This window comes from Andrographis paniculata, unplaced genomic scaffold (genome assembly GCF_009805555.1).
Source record: "Andrographis paniculata isolate CXL003 unplaced genomic scaffold, ASM980555v1 Contig5END, whole genome shotgun sequence".
Lineage (NCBI taxonomy): Eukaryota > Viridiplantae > Streptophyta > Magnoliopsida > Lamiales > Acanthaceae > Andrographis > Andrographis paniculata.
Window position 1 is genome coordinate 2693897 of NW_026137595.1, and position 17183 is coordinate 2711079.

The 17183-nt window shown below is 34.2% G+C and overlaps 2 protein-coding genes across 3 annotated transcripts; one reads left to right on the forward strand and one right to left on the reverse strand.

Moving 5' to 3' along the window:
• The first annotated feature begins 10446 nt into the window (after positions 1-10446).
• LOC127258888 (zinc finger CCCH domain-containing protein 23-like) lies at positions 10447-12086 on the forward strand. Its single transcript, XM_051285942.1, has 6 exons — positions 10447-10961; positions 11078-11149; positions 11234-11413; positions 11488-11552; positions 11629-11882; positions 11963-12086. The coding sequence occupies exons 1-5, from the start codon at positions 10447-10449 to the stop codon at positions 11742-11744; spliced, it is 948 nt and encodes a 315-aa protein (XP_051141899.1). The 3' UTR covers positions 11745-11882; positions 11963-12086.
• A 142-nt stretch (positions 12087-12228) lies between these two features.
• On the reverse strand, positions 12229-16807 carry LOC127258886 (uncharacterized). Of its 2 annotated transcripts, XM_051285938.1 has the most exons (14): positions 16464-16807; positions 16223-16320; positions 16034-16116; positions 15788-15914; positions 15557-15620; positions 15238-15335; positions 15073-15157; positions 14856-14979; positions 14661-14762; positions 14484-14548; positions 14291-14372; positions 14135-14214; positions 13957-14049; positions 12229-12363 (listed from the first exon to the last, which is right to left on the reverse strand). In XM_051285938.1, exons 1-13 carry the CDS (start codon positions 16790-16792, stop codon positions 13992-13994), a joined length of 1395 nt encoding a protein of 464 aa, XP_051141895.1. In that variant the 5' UTR covers positions 16793-16807; the 3' UTR covers positions 12229-12363; positions 13957-13991. The 2 variants fall into 2 exon arrangements, with proteins under 2 accessions (XP_051141895.1, XP_051141894.1); XM_051285937.1 differs by lacking the exon at positions 12229-12363 and having other exon boundaries at positions 13836-14049.
• Positions 16808-17183: the final 376 nt, after the last annotated feature.

A 17183-nucleotide genomic window follows, 5' to 3' on the forward strand; every position in this document is an offset into this window, starting at 1 on the left:
TAAGGCAAATAGAGCCGGTCGGTTGGTCCGTGGTCGGGACCACATTTGGTTGGTCCATGGTCGGACCAATTAAAGTCGGTCAAAGACGGAGGGCGGCTGATGCGGAGGTCGGCCCAAGTGAGGTCGGGCGAAGAAGCAGGTCGGGCGAAGGACGAAGTCGGGCAAAAGAAATTTGGCAGTGGACAGGCAGGTCGGGTAAGAGGCAGGTCTGAGTTCTGTGACTGATGGGAACGGTTGAAGGAAGTTGTAATACGTGTCAATAGAGGAGAAATTGGTGGTCGGTTGACAGCGGTTGCTGTAACCGACCAGACGGCGGTTCAAACCGTTTTCTCTGAAAGGCTATTTAAAGGATTCAAATCCGTCAGAAAAGGCATCTTCAATCAACTTCAACAAAGCAAAGTCAGATTTGGGGATCACCACTTTAAATTTCAGTCTTTTATTTTCCAGTTTATTTTCTGTACCGTACAGTGTTTAGAGATTCCTAATCTCAGGCACTAATTAATCAAGTTTAAGGATATTTTCTATATCTTTGAATTTTACTTTATTTTTGTTGAAAAATTACATCAACAAATTGGCGACCACAGTGGGAGCAAGACACAATTGCTCATTCCAATTCCGGCGATAATTTCATACGTCTTAGATCCGGCCGAATCATCGGAAGGGTCCATATGGCAGGTTCACAACCGCAATCATCTTCGGCACCGGCGGGAGAATCCGTTCCACCACCTATTGTGCCAAATGCCGGGGAAAACCCACAACCACCAACTGATTGGTGGTCTTATGTTCAACAAATGAACAACCAGCATACTTTGGTTATGCAGAATATGTTGCGTGAGCAACAAACGAACTTGTTGCGTGAACAACAAAATCTAATGCAAAACATGTTGGATCAGGCATTCTCCAGATTCACCCTGTATCCAAACATGCTTCCAGCCGTGTCACCTTCTCGTTTTCAGGCGACTTTCTCAGGATCAACGTTTGCAGAACCATCATACGTTGACAGTACGTTTCCAAGCGTTACAACTTTCAACCGAACAGATATGGGGAAGATTCCTCTAACTTTCCCAGATAATGTTCCTTTGGGACCGAGGGTTGATAATACCCAGCCGAATGAGAGATTAGGAGGACAGACTCATAATCCCATTCCAACCGAACCAGCCTTCTCTAGAGAAGAAAGGTTGGAGGGACAGACTCATAATCCCTTCCCAGCCGAACCAGCCTTCTCCAGAGAAGAAAGATTGGGAGGTCAGACTCACGATCACATTCCAGTGTTCGACCATATTCCACCCAGAGTAGACCCGGAGGATATTGCTCAAGTTCTGCAGGTGCATTTCGGAATGAATCCGCAAACGGTGAACAGGCCGGTTTACCAGAGGCCATTTCCAGAAAGGATCATTAACGATCATCCTCTCCCGAGAAATTATAGGCCACCAGACTTCAATTCTTTTTCGGGAGAAGACGGAGCCTCTACCATTGAGCATGTGGGTCGCTTCACGGCTCAATTGGGAGAAGTAGGCAACAATCCGTTTCACAAGTTACAATTGTTTGGGTTGTCGCTCACAAGAACAGCTTTTTCTTGGTATGTCAGTCTGCCGCCTGGACAGTTGCAAACTTGGGAAGATTTAGAGGCAGATTTTCATGGAAGGTTCTTTAATCCTCTGCCGACAGTCTCACTGATAGACCTTCTGGAGATCACGCAGATGCCGGAAGAGACCGGCTACCAATTCATAGAGAGGATGCGATTGATGAAGGGACGATGTCCTACGATGATCAATGAAAGCGAAATGACCAATTTGGTGGTCAGGAACATGCATACCAGACTTCGCGAGGCCCTGACAGCCCACGACTTTCAAGATCTGGCCAGTTTAGCATCCACGGCAAGAAGGTTAGAATCCTTTTTTACAGAAAATAATCATGACTTCCGTCAGGGGGGAGATGCTGAAGAGATGGTAGTGCAAAATCAATCAATGTGCAGACCACCACCAGTCCGCGATAAATGGAGGTCGGGTCCAACGTAGCCTCAGAAGATGGAGGTCGGATCTGAGGCTGACGTAGCCTCGGATGCTGACCTGCAAACTCCTAAAACATCACTGAAAGTGATGTTTAGGAGTCTTGAGGAGGAGGCTTATTGTTAAGCACAAAAAATAATAATAATAGTAAGTGGCAGTAGGATTCTGGGTAGGGTCTGAATGAAAGCCAAAAGGTCTGGAGGTCGGGCAGAATAAAGGTCGGGAAAAGGAAGAAAGGTCGGGCGGAGTCTAAAAAAAAAGGTGTACCCAAGTCGGGTAAACCGTAGATCGGATGGAAGGCGAAGTCGGGCAGACGCGGAGGTCTGTCAAGAGGAAGGTCGGGCAAGGAAGAGGTACGGACAGACGCGGAGGTCTGTCCAGAGGACAGTCTGTCCTTCTAAAGAGATAAGGCAAATAGAGCCGGTCGGTTGGTCCGTGGTCGGGACCACATTTGGTTGGTCCATGGTCGGACCAATTAAAGTCGGTCAAAGACGGAGGGCGGCTGATGCGGAGGTCGGCCCAAGTGAGGTCGGGCGAAGAAGCAGGTCGGGCGAAGGACGAAGTCGGGCAAAAGAAATTTGGCAGTGGACAGGCAGGTCGGGTAAGAGGCAGGTCTGAGTTCTGTGACTGATGGGAACGGTTGAAGGAAGTTGTAATACGTGTCAATAGAGGAGAAATTGGTGGTCGGTTGACAGCGGTTGCTGTAACCGACCAGACGGCGGTTCAAACCGTTTTCTCTGAAAGGCTATTTAAAGGATTCAAATCCGTCAGAAAAGGCATCTTCAATCAACTTCAACAAAGCAAAGTCAGATTTGGGGATCACCACTTTAAATTTCAGTCTTTTATTTTCCAGTTTATTTTCTGTACCGTACAGTGTTTAGAGATTCCTAATCTCAGGCACTAATTAATCAAGTTTAAGGATATTTTCTATATCTTTGAATTTTACTTTATTTTTGTTGAAAAATTACATCAACATAATTATTTTTACTAATACACTTCTTAATCACTTGCTAGTTATATTTTACCTAAATTCTCGTATCTACAGTAATACTTTCATATTTTTTGGGACGGAGAAAATATAATTCTGAGTTTTTGATTAATCCGTAGTAACTACATATGTGTGACCTGTTACGTTGTTTTCAGCTTAGCCATGAATAAATAAAATATATAACCATGGTTAAAATTAACTTTATAGTATTAGAGCTTACCCCAGAACTTAACCATGGTTAGAATGAGCGCCCATAGTTTTAGAGGCTTTCTTTTCTATTTTTTTTTAAAAAATTTATTTACCCCCTCTATCCCAAAAATTAGCTTATTTGGGATGATACGAAATTAAGAAATAAATAAATACTTTATTAAAATAATAAAAAAATAAAAAGAAATACTCAATCCGTCTCAATACAATAGTCTTGTTTATTATTTTTGTTCGTCTTAGAATAATAGTTTTATTTCCATAAATAACCATATCACTATAAAAGTATATTTACTTTTTCATTATTATTACACAATTGCCACTACTTTTTACACTGATACACTCACAAGGGCAAAAAAGTCTTTTATCCATACTTTTTACCCGCTATCAATATAAAATCAATATTTTTTAAATCTCGTGTCCAACACAACCAAGATTTTAGTTTTGGAACGGAGGAAGTACTTTATTTGAATGAAGAAAGAATATAATAGAGGTAATGACAAAAAAAAAAAAAAAAAAAAAAAGATTTATATATGATAGGATTTATTATATTTAGTATTTGAAATTCTAACCTATGTTTAATTAGTAAAATTATGTGTAATTTATTTTTTATATTAGTTGAAGGATTTGGATTTTCTATATTCTAAATTATATATTTATCGTTATATAAATTTTATTTATTTTGATAAATTAAACCTCTGATTTACTATTAATATAAATTGTAAATGTATAATAATTTTATAGGAATGACAATAGGAGGTCCTGGTAAACTCGAGACCCAACTCAAATCCAATCTATTTATTTGAAGTTGGGTCAAATTATTCGAGTATTGGTTCTGGGTTCGGGTTATGTTTGGAGTATTCTAATCGGGTCCGAATCAGATGTAGAGTTAATGGTGGACCCTACCCGGACCCGGACTCGATTTATAATATTAATAATATATAAATTATACATATGAAAAAAATCATTTTTAACAATATAATTATACCAAAAATATTTTTTTGAGTTTAATTTATTCATTTATTATAAAAAAAACTTACTCCCTCCGTCCCAATACAATAGTTTTGTTTACCAATTTTGTCCGATCCAAAACAATAGTGTTATTTCCATAATTAACCATATCACCGTAAAATTACCCATATTTTTTCATTTTTATTACACAATTGTCATTACTTTTTATACTAATACACTCACAAGGTCAAAAAAGTCTTTTATCCATACTTTTTACCAACTACCAATATAATATCAATATTCCTTAAATCTCGTGTCCAACCCAATTAAGACTATATTTATGGGACGAAGAGAGTATTATATATCAGTCCGGTTCGTGTCCAATTTTAAATTAAAATTTAAAAACTGTAAAAACAAATTGAATTTATCGGATCTATCAGGTCTTACCGGGTATAGCTTTGATCGATTCCGGTATAATCGAGTCTAATTTGGATATCGACTCTCACAATATATTCGGGTCAGATCTCAGTTCCGGCTGAACCCGACCCATTGCCGTCCTTATAAATTTTATAATTCAAATAAAATTTATAATAAATAATAATTTTAAACAATTATTTTATTAATTTTAATTTTAAAAAAAATGTACCATAAAAATAATATAAATTTAATTAAATATATAATTCAAATAATAATTAATCTTAAATATTTAAATTTTATTTTATATAAAAGTAAATGTTAAAATATCATGGGAATGTGGTTTAAAAGTACCCCAACACTAAAAAAATTCATTATTCGGAGGATTTTGGACATTTTTCTTTTTTTATAAATTTCAATATTTTGAATTTCATTATTTTTTTTAAACCTAACATGAATTTACTAAACACATAACTTTACGTGACAAGTTCACCCCCCACACTACCATGTCATCTCTTACTAAACAAATTTTACGGTATAACAAAATCAAAATCCAAGATCAAAATACATAACAAAACCTGAATTTTGCAATATATATATACATATAAACAAAATCTAAATAAATGTAACAAATCTCCATTATGAGTATATATATATAGATATTTTTGGATTTGGAAGTTGAGTTTTGAATTTTCAATAGAAAAATTTTGAATTAAAATAATTGGTGGATGTAATATAAATAAATATTGATATAATATATTCAATATAAATTAATTTTTATTGTAATATAAAAAAATAAATAATATAATTGATATTTTTGAAAAAATAAAATTTACGAAAAAGTAAGAATCAATTCCAAAACAGATAACAAACACAAGAGATCTTCAAAAGATTTATTTACTATAAAAATAAATATAGAAAAAATATAGTGGGTGGTATGTTTTTACTTATTACTATTGTTTTTTCAATTACATTGAATAAAAATAGAATCAAATTACAATTCATTAGGAAAAATAAATCTAATTGTTTGTAACCCCTTAAAAGTAAAGTTTCTTATTAATAATCTAAATATTTAAAGAAACCATGTGTGTGTGTTTATTTGTAATATTTTTAGTTTAGAATGATAAAATTTTGAATTAAAATGATTGTTTGATATAATATAAATATATTTTGATACTTCCTCCGTCCTGTTGAAAGGTTATCATTTTTTCATTTTCGTCCGTCCCAAAACAAGGTTACCATTTTTTAATTTAGTAATTATACTACCTACTTAATATAATAAATACCCTTTTAACTTACAATATATTACACAAACGTTATTACTTTTATATTACATCGTACTAATAGGGGTACTTTTGTCTTTTTTACTACAATCCAATATAATACTAATATTCCAAAATCTACGTGCAAAAAGCAAACACCACCCTTCCAACGGGACGGAGAGAGAATTATATTTTGAATATAAAAATAAATTTTAGCATAATATAATAAATAAACAAATAAATTTTTGATTATATAATTTTTTTTTCATAAAAATGTCAAATTAAACTTCTATTTTCAATTATTATATTATACTAAAATTTAATACTATCATATTTAAAATATTGTATCAATACATATTTCTATTATATTAAACAACTAGTGTTTCATTTCTCAATTTTACTATTAAAAACAAAACTAAAACCTCACACGCAAACATACTTTACATTTATAATTGACGATATGGTTGATGGTTACGATATATATATATATATATATGTATATTTTCGATGATAACAATAGAAATATTATACTTCTTTCGTCCCATAACAAAGTATTTATTTTTCTATTTTAGTCCGTCCCATAACAAAGTATCCATTTTTCTATTTTAGTCTGTCCATAACAAAGCATCAATTTCATTTTTTAGTAACTGTACTATCTACCTAACATTACAAATACCCTTACAACTTACAATATATTATACAAATGTCATTACCTTTATATCATACATAGTAATAAGGTTATTTTAGTCATTTCTACTTTATTCCTACCACATCTAAATATAATACTAATATTTCTAAAATTACGTGCAAAAAACAAATGAATATTTAGTTATGGAACAGAGGGAGTATTAATGTAAATCATGTGTTATATATACATGGACATGGATCAGCCGCTTATTCAGCCAAGTTAGTATATTGCTTATTTGACCTGATTAGCGTATGTTATAGAAATAACTAATATATATTTATATATATATATATATTTCAGCATATTTATAATAAACATATATTTCCTCCGTCTAATTTATATTGTTCTAAAGTATATTTGCATAATTTTTTAGCTAATTATCTTTTTATTTTGAATTGACAAATTTGTCCTTAATGATATAGTAGATATTAAAACTAGTAAATGAATGAAGGGTAAAAAAAGGAAGTAAAATTTGTGTTTTTTAAAAAAAAATAGGACAATAGTTGTTGAACATCCCAAATAGAAAAATAGAATATTAGTTTGTGAACGAATGAATATTATATTATAATTTAGCATATGTTATCTTATAACACAACATATGTTGAGATATTTATAAATATATATTAGTCATACATATAGCGTATGCTGACCCGTATAACACAATGCTGACTTGACCGGATTAATACAAGATTGACAGCCTATACATATATATAGGTTATCCAAGTTCAATAATGCCATATATTAACATACTACTTCATCCGTACCAGTAAAAGTTAATGTCTATGTTATGGTAAGCACGTGTCAAGAAAAATATAATTAGTAAAAAATTAAAAAAAATATTAGTAAAAAAAAATAATTGTATAATAAAAATAATAATACATTAAAATTAAAATAATTAAATAATTTAATTAAGATAAGTTACTCCCTCCGTCTCATAACAAATGATTCAATTTTTATTTTAGTCAGTACCATGACAAATGATAAATTAACGTAATTAACTTTACATATAACCTCGTATGAGGTACTTATTCAAAACTCATTTATTTCTTAATTCTCTTTAATAAACAAATATTTTTATTTACATTTAAAATTTTCATTCATTTATAAATTGGTTTATGTTAGTCATAAATAAATAAATAAATATATTTTTTTTATTTATTTGTATTAAATAAAATTTTATTTTATGCAATATGATATCCATATTCCATATATTTTTATTGAGATATAATTTTTAAAACATTTTAAAACACATTCTAAATTTTTTAATCATATATATTATTTCTTATTTTAAAATTACAAATAACACCTCTTACATAAAAATAATAAAATAATATTATAACTTGCTATTATTAAATAATTAAACATATCACCCTAAAAATTGTATCCTTAATAAAAAAAGATATCACTTAAAATGGGACATAAATTATAAAATTTAAAATGTGATAAATTTTATTATTATTATTAAAAAAAATATGCGAAAAAGATGAATAAAATAGACATTTTATATAAAATTAAAGTAATATATTTATATACTTCATCTGTCCCAAATATAGTGCAATATTTATTTCGACACAAGAATTTAGGTGAGTAGTATTAAAGTAGAATAATTTGGAAATTAAGTGATATTATGAGAGAAAAAAAAGTGTATTATTTGAATGGTGTGATTTTATGAGTGTGAGATAAAGATTAAATATATTTAATTATTTTTTTTAAAATGTCAGAGGATGTTTGGTACATATTTTATGTTATATTTTCCACTAACGAAGTACATATATTTTTATTTTAAATTGTACACGTAATCATTCTTTTAGTAATTGTGAACTATATTTTTTTTTCTACAAATATCTAAACTTTACTATCATATTCATATTATTACTTTTATATCAAAAAATAAAGATAAAATTATATTTACATTACTTTTAATTATTTATTGTAATTAAAATTATTATTATTTTTAAATTTACATAAAAAAAAATTATATAATTTTAAAATAGAATGAATATATATACTTTTAAAAGAGAATGGACATACATTTTTAAGCTCTAATATACTCCATCCGTCCATATATAAAATAAATACTCCATCCTAAACAAGGTGTAACATTTATTTTTGGCACGAGTTTTTAGGTGGGTAGTAGTAAGTAGGATAATTTAGAAATTAGGTGATGTGATGAAGAGATAAATATATATTTTATTTTTTTATTTGGATGATGTGAGAGAATAAAGTGTGTAAATATAATTAATTATTTTCTATTTTGGAAATGTGCAGGGTGTCTGGGACATACCAAAAAGGAAATATTGCAGGGTATTTGGGACGAAGAGAGTATTTATTTTTGACGGTGTTTAAAAAATAATACTCCATCCGTCCAAAAAATATAGTCTTATTGTGTTGGACACGATATTTAAGAAATATTGATATTATATTGGTAGTGGATAAAATGTAAGGATTGATGACTTTTTTGCCCTTGCGAATATATTAGTGTAAAAAGTAGTGACAATTGTATAATAATAATAAAAAAATAAGGATAATTTTATGGTAATATGGTTATTTATGAAAATGAAAACAGACAAAAGTGATAAACAAAACTATTGTATTGAGACAGAAAAAATAATATTTTAATTATAGTGAATAATTAAAATAATATACTGATATTTTTGTTTATATATTTTATATAAAAATAATGATGTAAAATAAAAATATCACTAAAAAAAAATATATACTTTTTTAAGAGCTGAGGAATATCATAGGTAGGCGGTGTGTACTAACAAATAAAACATGCACGTTGAAACTATGCCAATTTCTTTTTTTCATTTTTTTTTTTTCTTCTTTTCTAAACTTATGTCTTTTAGAAAAACACCACTAATTCCTCCTTGCCTTAAAAAAGAAAACCCAAAAGAATAAAATAAAATATTAAAGGTAATAAATCTTAATTAAATAAAGAAAAAAAGAATATCGTTTTCAAGAACAGTGGCGTTCTTGAGAGAGATATTGCAGTGCATAAAGCTAATGGCAATGATTAGCAAGCCAAATATCATCATCCCCTGTCCCTTTAATAACACTATGGTGTTAAATCTTTGTCCACATACAATTTTTCTTGGTTCAAACTCCAACCCTACACTTTCATCTGCCACGTAGTTTCTTCGTCTAATGTGATTTATTTGTCAAATTTAATTTATAGGGTATTATATTTGATCGGCGTTTACCGATGCTTATTTTTAAATAGTAAAATAATACTCCGTATGTTCTAATACAGTAGTCTTGTTTATCATTTTTGTTTATCATAGTCTTATTTTCATAAATAACCATATCACTATAAAATTATCTTTTACTTTTTCATTATTATTACACAACTCAACTATAGTTCTACGGATGGAGTACTACATTTGTTCATTTCTAAGAATTCTATTTATATTTTATAATTCGAAAAATATTTATACAAAAAAATATAAATATATTTTTAATATTAAATTCAATAAATAAAAAACTTCGTGCACTAATAATAATACTACTAATTGCCCCTCCCCAACGTCTTCTTCTTTCAAGAAACACACTACTCTCTCTACCATCACTCTCTCCTCTGAGAGGAGAAAGAAATGAAGAAACAGAATTGAGAGGGTCGAGGGCAGCTGCAGTGACGACTTGAGTTGATCAGTGGAAGTCTTTCTTTCTTAGTTATGGTCTGTTTTCAGAGCTCCTACTACTAGTGAATTCAATCAATGGACACATCGGAGGGGAGGCTGCTAAAGTAGTGATGTCTCGAATCAAGAATTTGGATCGCATCCAAAATCATGGCTTACATACTACTACTACTACTGGTGCAGTCTGAGGTTGAGGCTGATGACAAGGAGATGGAGATGGAGATGGAGATGGAGATGATGATGATGATGATGATAAGGTTAGCCTTTTGCCCTCAGTCCCTTCTCCTCTCCCATGTCGCCCAAGCTAAGGCAAGGCCTCTTTAGAATTGGGCATCCTCCACCAACATTAATCAACAACAATTCTCTCTTCTCTTATCCTCCTATTCCTAATAACAAAACCCTCCATTTTAATGGCGGGAGTGAGTTCGAGTTGAACTTGAACCATCCTCATCCTCCTACAGTACTGAGCCCTAGTGGAACAAGTGACGCCATGGCCTACTACCCTTATGCTGAGGATTTGGATTTTGGGCCATCACCCCAATATTCTTCTTCTTTTGAAGAAGAAGAAGAAGAAGGGGGAAAGCTTCTATGGAGGCCTTGTGTCTACTTTGAAAAGGGCTTTTGCAAGAATGGCACTTCTTGCAAGTTCTTGCACACTCATCATCTGCCCTCTCCAACAACTTCTGGATTATTTCATCACTTTTTCAGACTCAAACCTCTTCAAAACCATAATAACACTAATAGGTTTAGTCCTCTCATGGCTGCTCCTGGAGGTCACCACCACTCCTTCCACAATGACAATCCGAGGTCACAAAACGAAGACTTTTGTTTTCAAGACATTGTTATTACCTCTAATTGCAATCTTGATTTTGTCTGTCCAAATTTGTTTTGCAACATGGTGATCAATCCACATGATTTTCCAGCTCACGGCAGATATACTTGACATTTCCAGCCAACAGTAGCTTCAGGGAGGTCGATGTATCGAATTATTTTAGGTAGCCACTTGAACCTATTCCTACACTCAATTGCTCAACTTGCTGTCTATTGACTGACATTGCTTCTTGTAATGTTGCTTGAAGCTCGTATGGACCGGTGCAAGATGTGAGGATTCCGTATCAGCAGAAAAGGATGTTCGGCTTTATGACCTTCGCGTACTCGGAGACTGTTAAGCTCATCCTCGCAAAAGGGAATCCTCATTTCGTCCGCCATTCTCGCGTTCTTGTCAAGCCTTACAAGGAGAAAGGGAAATCCCTCAACAAGTAACACTTTGGCCTATCCATCTTCATCTTTGTCGAGGAATCTTCTCACTAATAACAACAAGTTGTCGTTGCAGGAAACAATCGACTTGTTTAAGCCCCTCGGTCGTCGAATCTAGAGAACATATTGATCTCCCCATTGGTAAACCTAAATGATGATTCTTACTTGCTTCATTGCATGTGAATACTTACGTATGTATGTATATATTAACCTGTAGGATCAAGGTTGCTGTATGATTCACAAGAGATGATCCTGAGGAAGAAACTGGAGGAGGCAGAGCTGCAGCATGCCATTGTCGAACTTCAAATCGAAAAATGGCGAATATGCAACTGATGGACCTGAAAACACAACACCCAAACAATCATTTCCTGCCGAGGTTGAGGACCGGCATTCCGGCTTCCTCTCCTAGACAGTCTCTATATCCGATGAATCAAAATTCTCTCACTACTTCCGATGTCTTTAATCAAGAAGGTATAGACGAACAGACAATTATATCTTGAAACAAGATTTACACCCCAGTTACCTGTTGTTGTTGTTGTTCCTTACTGCAGAGTTCGACCGTAACAGAGAAGGAGCTAAATCTCCTGTCCCCGTTGATCGGAAGTTGGTGTTGGAGGGAACTGAATCACTACGGCATGTAAATGGGGCTGGTTTTGATCATCTTCTACCTGAAAGGTATTGCACATCGATGAATTCTGTGGTTATCATCCAAGATTGTCACATCCTGATTGTACAATTGATCCTTTGGTCTTAGAACAGCTTGGAACACATACTTCCGGATAATCTATTTTCTACTCCTACGAAATTAGCCGGAGAATGCCGTTCTGCATTTACCCAATCTTTCAACAATGATACTGAAACTGTGACAAACCCATCCTCTAGCAATAGTAATAATCCGCTGCCCAGCAGTTCTCCACTCCAAGCAGCTTCGATAAGCTTATGTAACGACCAACTGCACAGGTATTATCCTGCTGTTAACTTATTAACACTTACTGTCTGATTTCCACCTCAGAAAGAAACATCAGATTTTGGAATTGTAATCTACTTCCAGGTTTTCTTCTGGGCCAGAAGCCATCGAAAACGATCATGTCAGGTTCAATAACACCTAACTAGCACGAACTAACATAGATAAGTAAGATTACTACTCTCTCATGACTATATAAACATGTACTTCAGCATTTAACCTTTTGATCTAAACTATGTAGATGCTTATACAAAGAAATTTAGTATATACAAGGAAGCCGAAAAGTCGTTTAGCTGTATAGCTGAAGAACAGAAGAAAAGGATGTGTAAGGAACACCTCATCAAGATTAAATTGTCATCATCAATACCAAACTAGCTATCAAATACAAGTGCATGGAGAAAGGATCTATAATTCCATTTTACAACAGTGGGTATCTCTTTTCACATTTTTTTACTGTCTCTTTAGTGGTGCAAGAACATAATAGAGCAATAGCATATAGCAAAGATCCTACTACTGTAAAATAAAAATCTACCTCTTAACCCTCACCATTAGTGTACTAACTGTATGTAACACTTGCAGTTGCATTTGATAGTGTAATATTTAATATCCCAAAATGCAAAAGCAGAGTGATCTTATTCTAACTTTCACTTTCCACTTGCATAGGATTCTGAATGGTGTGTATAAGACAGTAAATAATGGTTGCCTTATTTAGGATGTGATTTTCCAACCTCATTTAGGAGTGTTTGGGTCAGTTATCAGGAGGGCCTAGTTTCAAAGCAACAAGGATCATTCTTCTGAGTGTAACAAATCCTACCAACATGCTTCAGAATATGGTTTCTTGTGGGGGGTGGGTTCTGTTCTGTTATTATAGGTTGTTGTTTGAGGTGGGGGGTGGGGAGCAATAGGACAGAGGCTCACATGGGTGCTGAAGCCCCAGTTGAGTGAGTGGTATCCCAGAGTTGTACCACAATACACAGTCCTTTCATATTCTGGTCACAATTTCACGTGCTGATACTATTTGTGAGTGTGTGTTTGGATTTTAGCTTATACAGGTTATGCTGCTGACCTCTCCTCTTTTAACATGTTCCTCTTTTCTAATAGTAATCTCACCTTCATGTGCCTCATTCTAGGGTGGCATCAGATGTTATGACAATTTAGTAAAGATGGAGTTTAAAATAAGAATAAAATGATATTGTGGTGGTGGTGTGATTTTTGTTGTACCAATCCCTATCGACTACTGATGGTGGCATGGCATCATGGACAGAAACTTATAATAATGTAAAGGACTAAAAAAAATGAAAATAGTAGCAATATAAAAATGGAACACAAGAGGAAGATGTCGCTATCTAGATCTACTCTGAACATGTTCAGCCGTCACTTTTGATTTGTGTGTCTCTATTTTGGCATATTATTGTCTCTTTTGCATACAAAGTCAAGCACATGCATAATAAGGGGAAAGATAATCTGAAAACAAATGGCAATCAGGTGGCAATTGGCATCCTGCCTAATTTTTTTGGTAATTACTATTTCATTCTGCTTCTAACAGATTAATACTTTACAAGGTAGAGAAAACAGAATTACCTCTGCAGCTTAAACATGCTTGAGAACATCTTTGCTTATACATAAATTCCAAAACCTACTTCTTTAGGATCTGTTTCAACCATCCATGGAGCCCTATAAATATTCCAGAGTAATCAAGATTAAGAACCATAGAGTTGTTAAAAAGAACATTTAGCTTGCAGTATAAACCAAGACATACTTATTCATGATGAAATTAGTCGTCCCTTGCGCAGAGCGGCTGAGGAGAGCCTCCCTTGCCTCAATTGCGATGCCTTCGGGCTGCAAACCGGGAACAAACCAGGAGGTTAAATGGAGCACATTGAGTTGATTATTTTTTGTTAATAGGATATGGTACCTCTTCAGGAAACCAAACCCCAGGTTGTGTGCTTCCCTCCAGCATTGCCAGCACAAATGCTGCTGTTGCATTCCCTACTGATCTGAACAACATTGAGAATTCAATATGACAAATTGGAACGTGAATCATTCAGGAATGCAAATTCCAGGATTTATTGTGCTTTGATGAAGTTAAAACACAAGAGAAAACTGACTCAGATAGCTTTTTGTGGCTGAAAATCCCTATTCTAGTTCTTCCATCTGAACCATCCAAGTCGACCTGTTTTGAAATAAACAATGGGAGAAGCTTATTGCTTAGGAAGGCAATCTATTTCAGATTTGGAAATAACATTATGTTGTAAATAGAACAATGTGGGAATTAGTGGACAAACCCTCATGGAGACTTTCTCTCCAGCTATTCCATCGACGGCCCTGACTAAAGGATCAAATAATTCAACAAGCTGCTGAACTTTACCTCTATCCCTCAATGTTTCCTGGATCATTAACAGACAGACAGTCATGGCCTGGATCATGTGATCATTCAGAAAAAATTTTAAAATGCACCATATACAGTCCCATTCACATACAGGTGGAAGCAAATATGTCATGGCTACCATTCCCCAGTTCCAGAAGAATGGAGAAGTTCCAAAGCGTGCGCTAACAGTTGGGACCCCGAGAATTTCATGAACGCTTCTCACCTCCGGTAGGTTCCTGATTGCTAAGTTCTTTCAGAATGTGTTATGTAAGAAATGATTAACTTTCACTTAGGAATTAAAATCTCTTGAGAAACATGTGAACACTTACAAGAGGAAAACATCCTTCTTTCCAATCCCTTGTCCAAAATCAATGTTCAGCATTCCACTATAAGGCTTCAATTTGATTTTCTCTCCTGACAATTAACTAACATATAACCTCTAGAATCAACAATAAAAGGTTATGAACTCAAGAAAACATAGCCTACCAGGCAACCTTTATTATAAGCAACAACTTCTTCGCCCAGAAGTAAAAAGCTAGTCGATAATATTGTTGGTCCGGCACCACCAGAACCGGCAGTATAGTAGTAGAATCTATGCATAAGGTAGCATGTTGGCGCAAGAGGTAGTTAGCATTCAGACAAGCATTTTTAGTATTGTAAAAAGTAAAGAAAAGAACAATGAAGCAATAGCAATGCTTATTTTCCGGATACGGATAAATACATTGCTTTTGATTTTCCTTGTTTGAGTTAATCTTAAGCGATAAGCCGGATAGGCAATAATTATATGTTCCTCAATCATAAAAAGAACAATACCTCAGCCTCTTTGGTTCACCGTTATCTTCGCTGTTGGCAGCACGAACAAGTTCAGCTGCCATCACTGTGACAACAAAAAGGGATGCCTTAAAGTTGTTCTGGTAAGATTTGATGAAACTGTTGTTCATTAATCACAAGATAAGAACATGTAAACCTATCTATCCAGCAAAGACTATGCAGCATTTTCAACAACACAGATCATATAATAGCAGTTTTACAAGGATTATGCACCGTTGCTCACTCCTGGATAAATTCCCCCAGTTATTATTGCTGGAATATTCGCATCGATTGCTCTGTCCATGTAGGATTTCGAACGCCAGGCATAGCTTGTATCATCACAGACATCAAGATATGATGTCTGATCAATGAAGAAACCATCAAGATCCGATCATTCACATGTCCCGATAATAAGCCAAAAATTAATGGAAAATCAATCCATATGATCACACCCTATCTCCTCGATTACCTTTCTCTCACCTTGTTCTGAATTGCAGCTTCAAGCACAGCGCAGTTTTTAGCTTGCTGAAATGGGCCAGCAGTATGAACGACGAGATCCACATCTACACAAACAAATCAATTATCGAAAACCTAGTCGAATTCAAACACATAAACTTGATTATTTAATCCATGCCTCAGGATTCAGACATATTTAGAACAATTACAAACCCTTCAAAGCTACATCCAACGATTTGCTATCGTTGACATCAATTTCACAGAACTCAGCGTTGTTCCCCAATTTATTCACCATTGCCGCGCCTCTATCCCTGTCCGTTCACCCAAAATTAAAATTCACCATATCCAACCAGACACAAACTCACATCAAAATTAAAATCAAATCAATTCAACCCTAGAATGAACAATTGTTCGATCGACCACAAAATAACAACGAGATGAATCGCGTCAATACCTGTTCCGTCCGCCAACAACGATGCGAAGATCGGGACAGAATTTGGAAAGCGCAATGGCAGTAGAACCGCCCACTCTGCCAGTTCCCCCAATTATCAGAACCCTCGAAGTCCTCACCTTCTCCGGAAGCTCAACCCTCTCAATTTTACCTCTCCCCTTCCCTTCCTTCCCCATAGCCATCACAAAATTTCTGCGGACGCCCAAGCAATCCAGTTGCAGGCAGAATCCCGCCATTCTCCTCTCTCCTTCCCGCGCGAGCGTCCGGCATTCATCTTCCTCCTTTATTGTTATCCGTTTATCGTTACTGATGGCGTGGCAGCCGTTAGCCATCCGACGCGTGGCCAAACGTCAGAGAGACACGTCAGTGTCGGGCCCGACCAAATGATGGATCACTGAACTGATGGGCTTGGCTTGCAAAATATTTTTTCGGGCATTATTCACGTTGTACAGTATAGATAAATGGATAAAAGTGGAAAGTAAAATAAATGAAGTCAACGGTCAACAACATATACAAAATCAAATGACGAAACAAAGTGTGAAAAGTAGCTGACTTTAGGAGTCAATTCGCAATCACAACCTTGTTTTGGTGTGCCAACTATTACATATGGTATTTTCGTGTTACCAGTTAAATTATTCAATTGGAAGTTAGTTTCACTATAAAAATTAATAACATATATATAATGAAATGACATACGGTATAAAATATTATCTCTAATTTCGT

Bases quoted from the DNA above. Each gene is read 5' to 3' on its own strand.
- LOC127258888 (XM_051285942.1), top strand. From the start codon at position 10,447: ATGTCGCCCAAGCTAAGGCAAGGCCTCTTTAGAATTGGGCATCCTCCA. The intron at 11,150-11,233 runs GTAGCCACTTGA...TGTTGCTTGAAG, and splicing joins GATGTATCGAATTATTTTAG to CTCGTATGGACCGGTGCAAG. The intron at 11,553-11,628 runs GTAAACCTAAAT...ATTAACCTGTAG, and splicing joins ACATATTGATCTCCCCATTG to GATCAAGGTTGCTGTATGAT.
- LOC127258886 (XM_051285938.1), bottom strand. From the start codon at position 16,792: ATGGCTAACGGCTGCCACGCCATCAGTAACGATAAACGGATAACAATA. The intron at 16,117-16,222 runs GTTTGTAATTGT...TTGTTTGTGTAG, and splicing joins GTTGGATGTAGCTTTGAAGG to ATGTGGATCTCGTCGTTCAT. The intron at 14,980-15,072 runs GTAAGTGTTCAC...CTTAGCAATCAG, and splicing joins AAGAAGGATGTTTTCCTCTT to GAACCTACCGGAGGTGAGAA.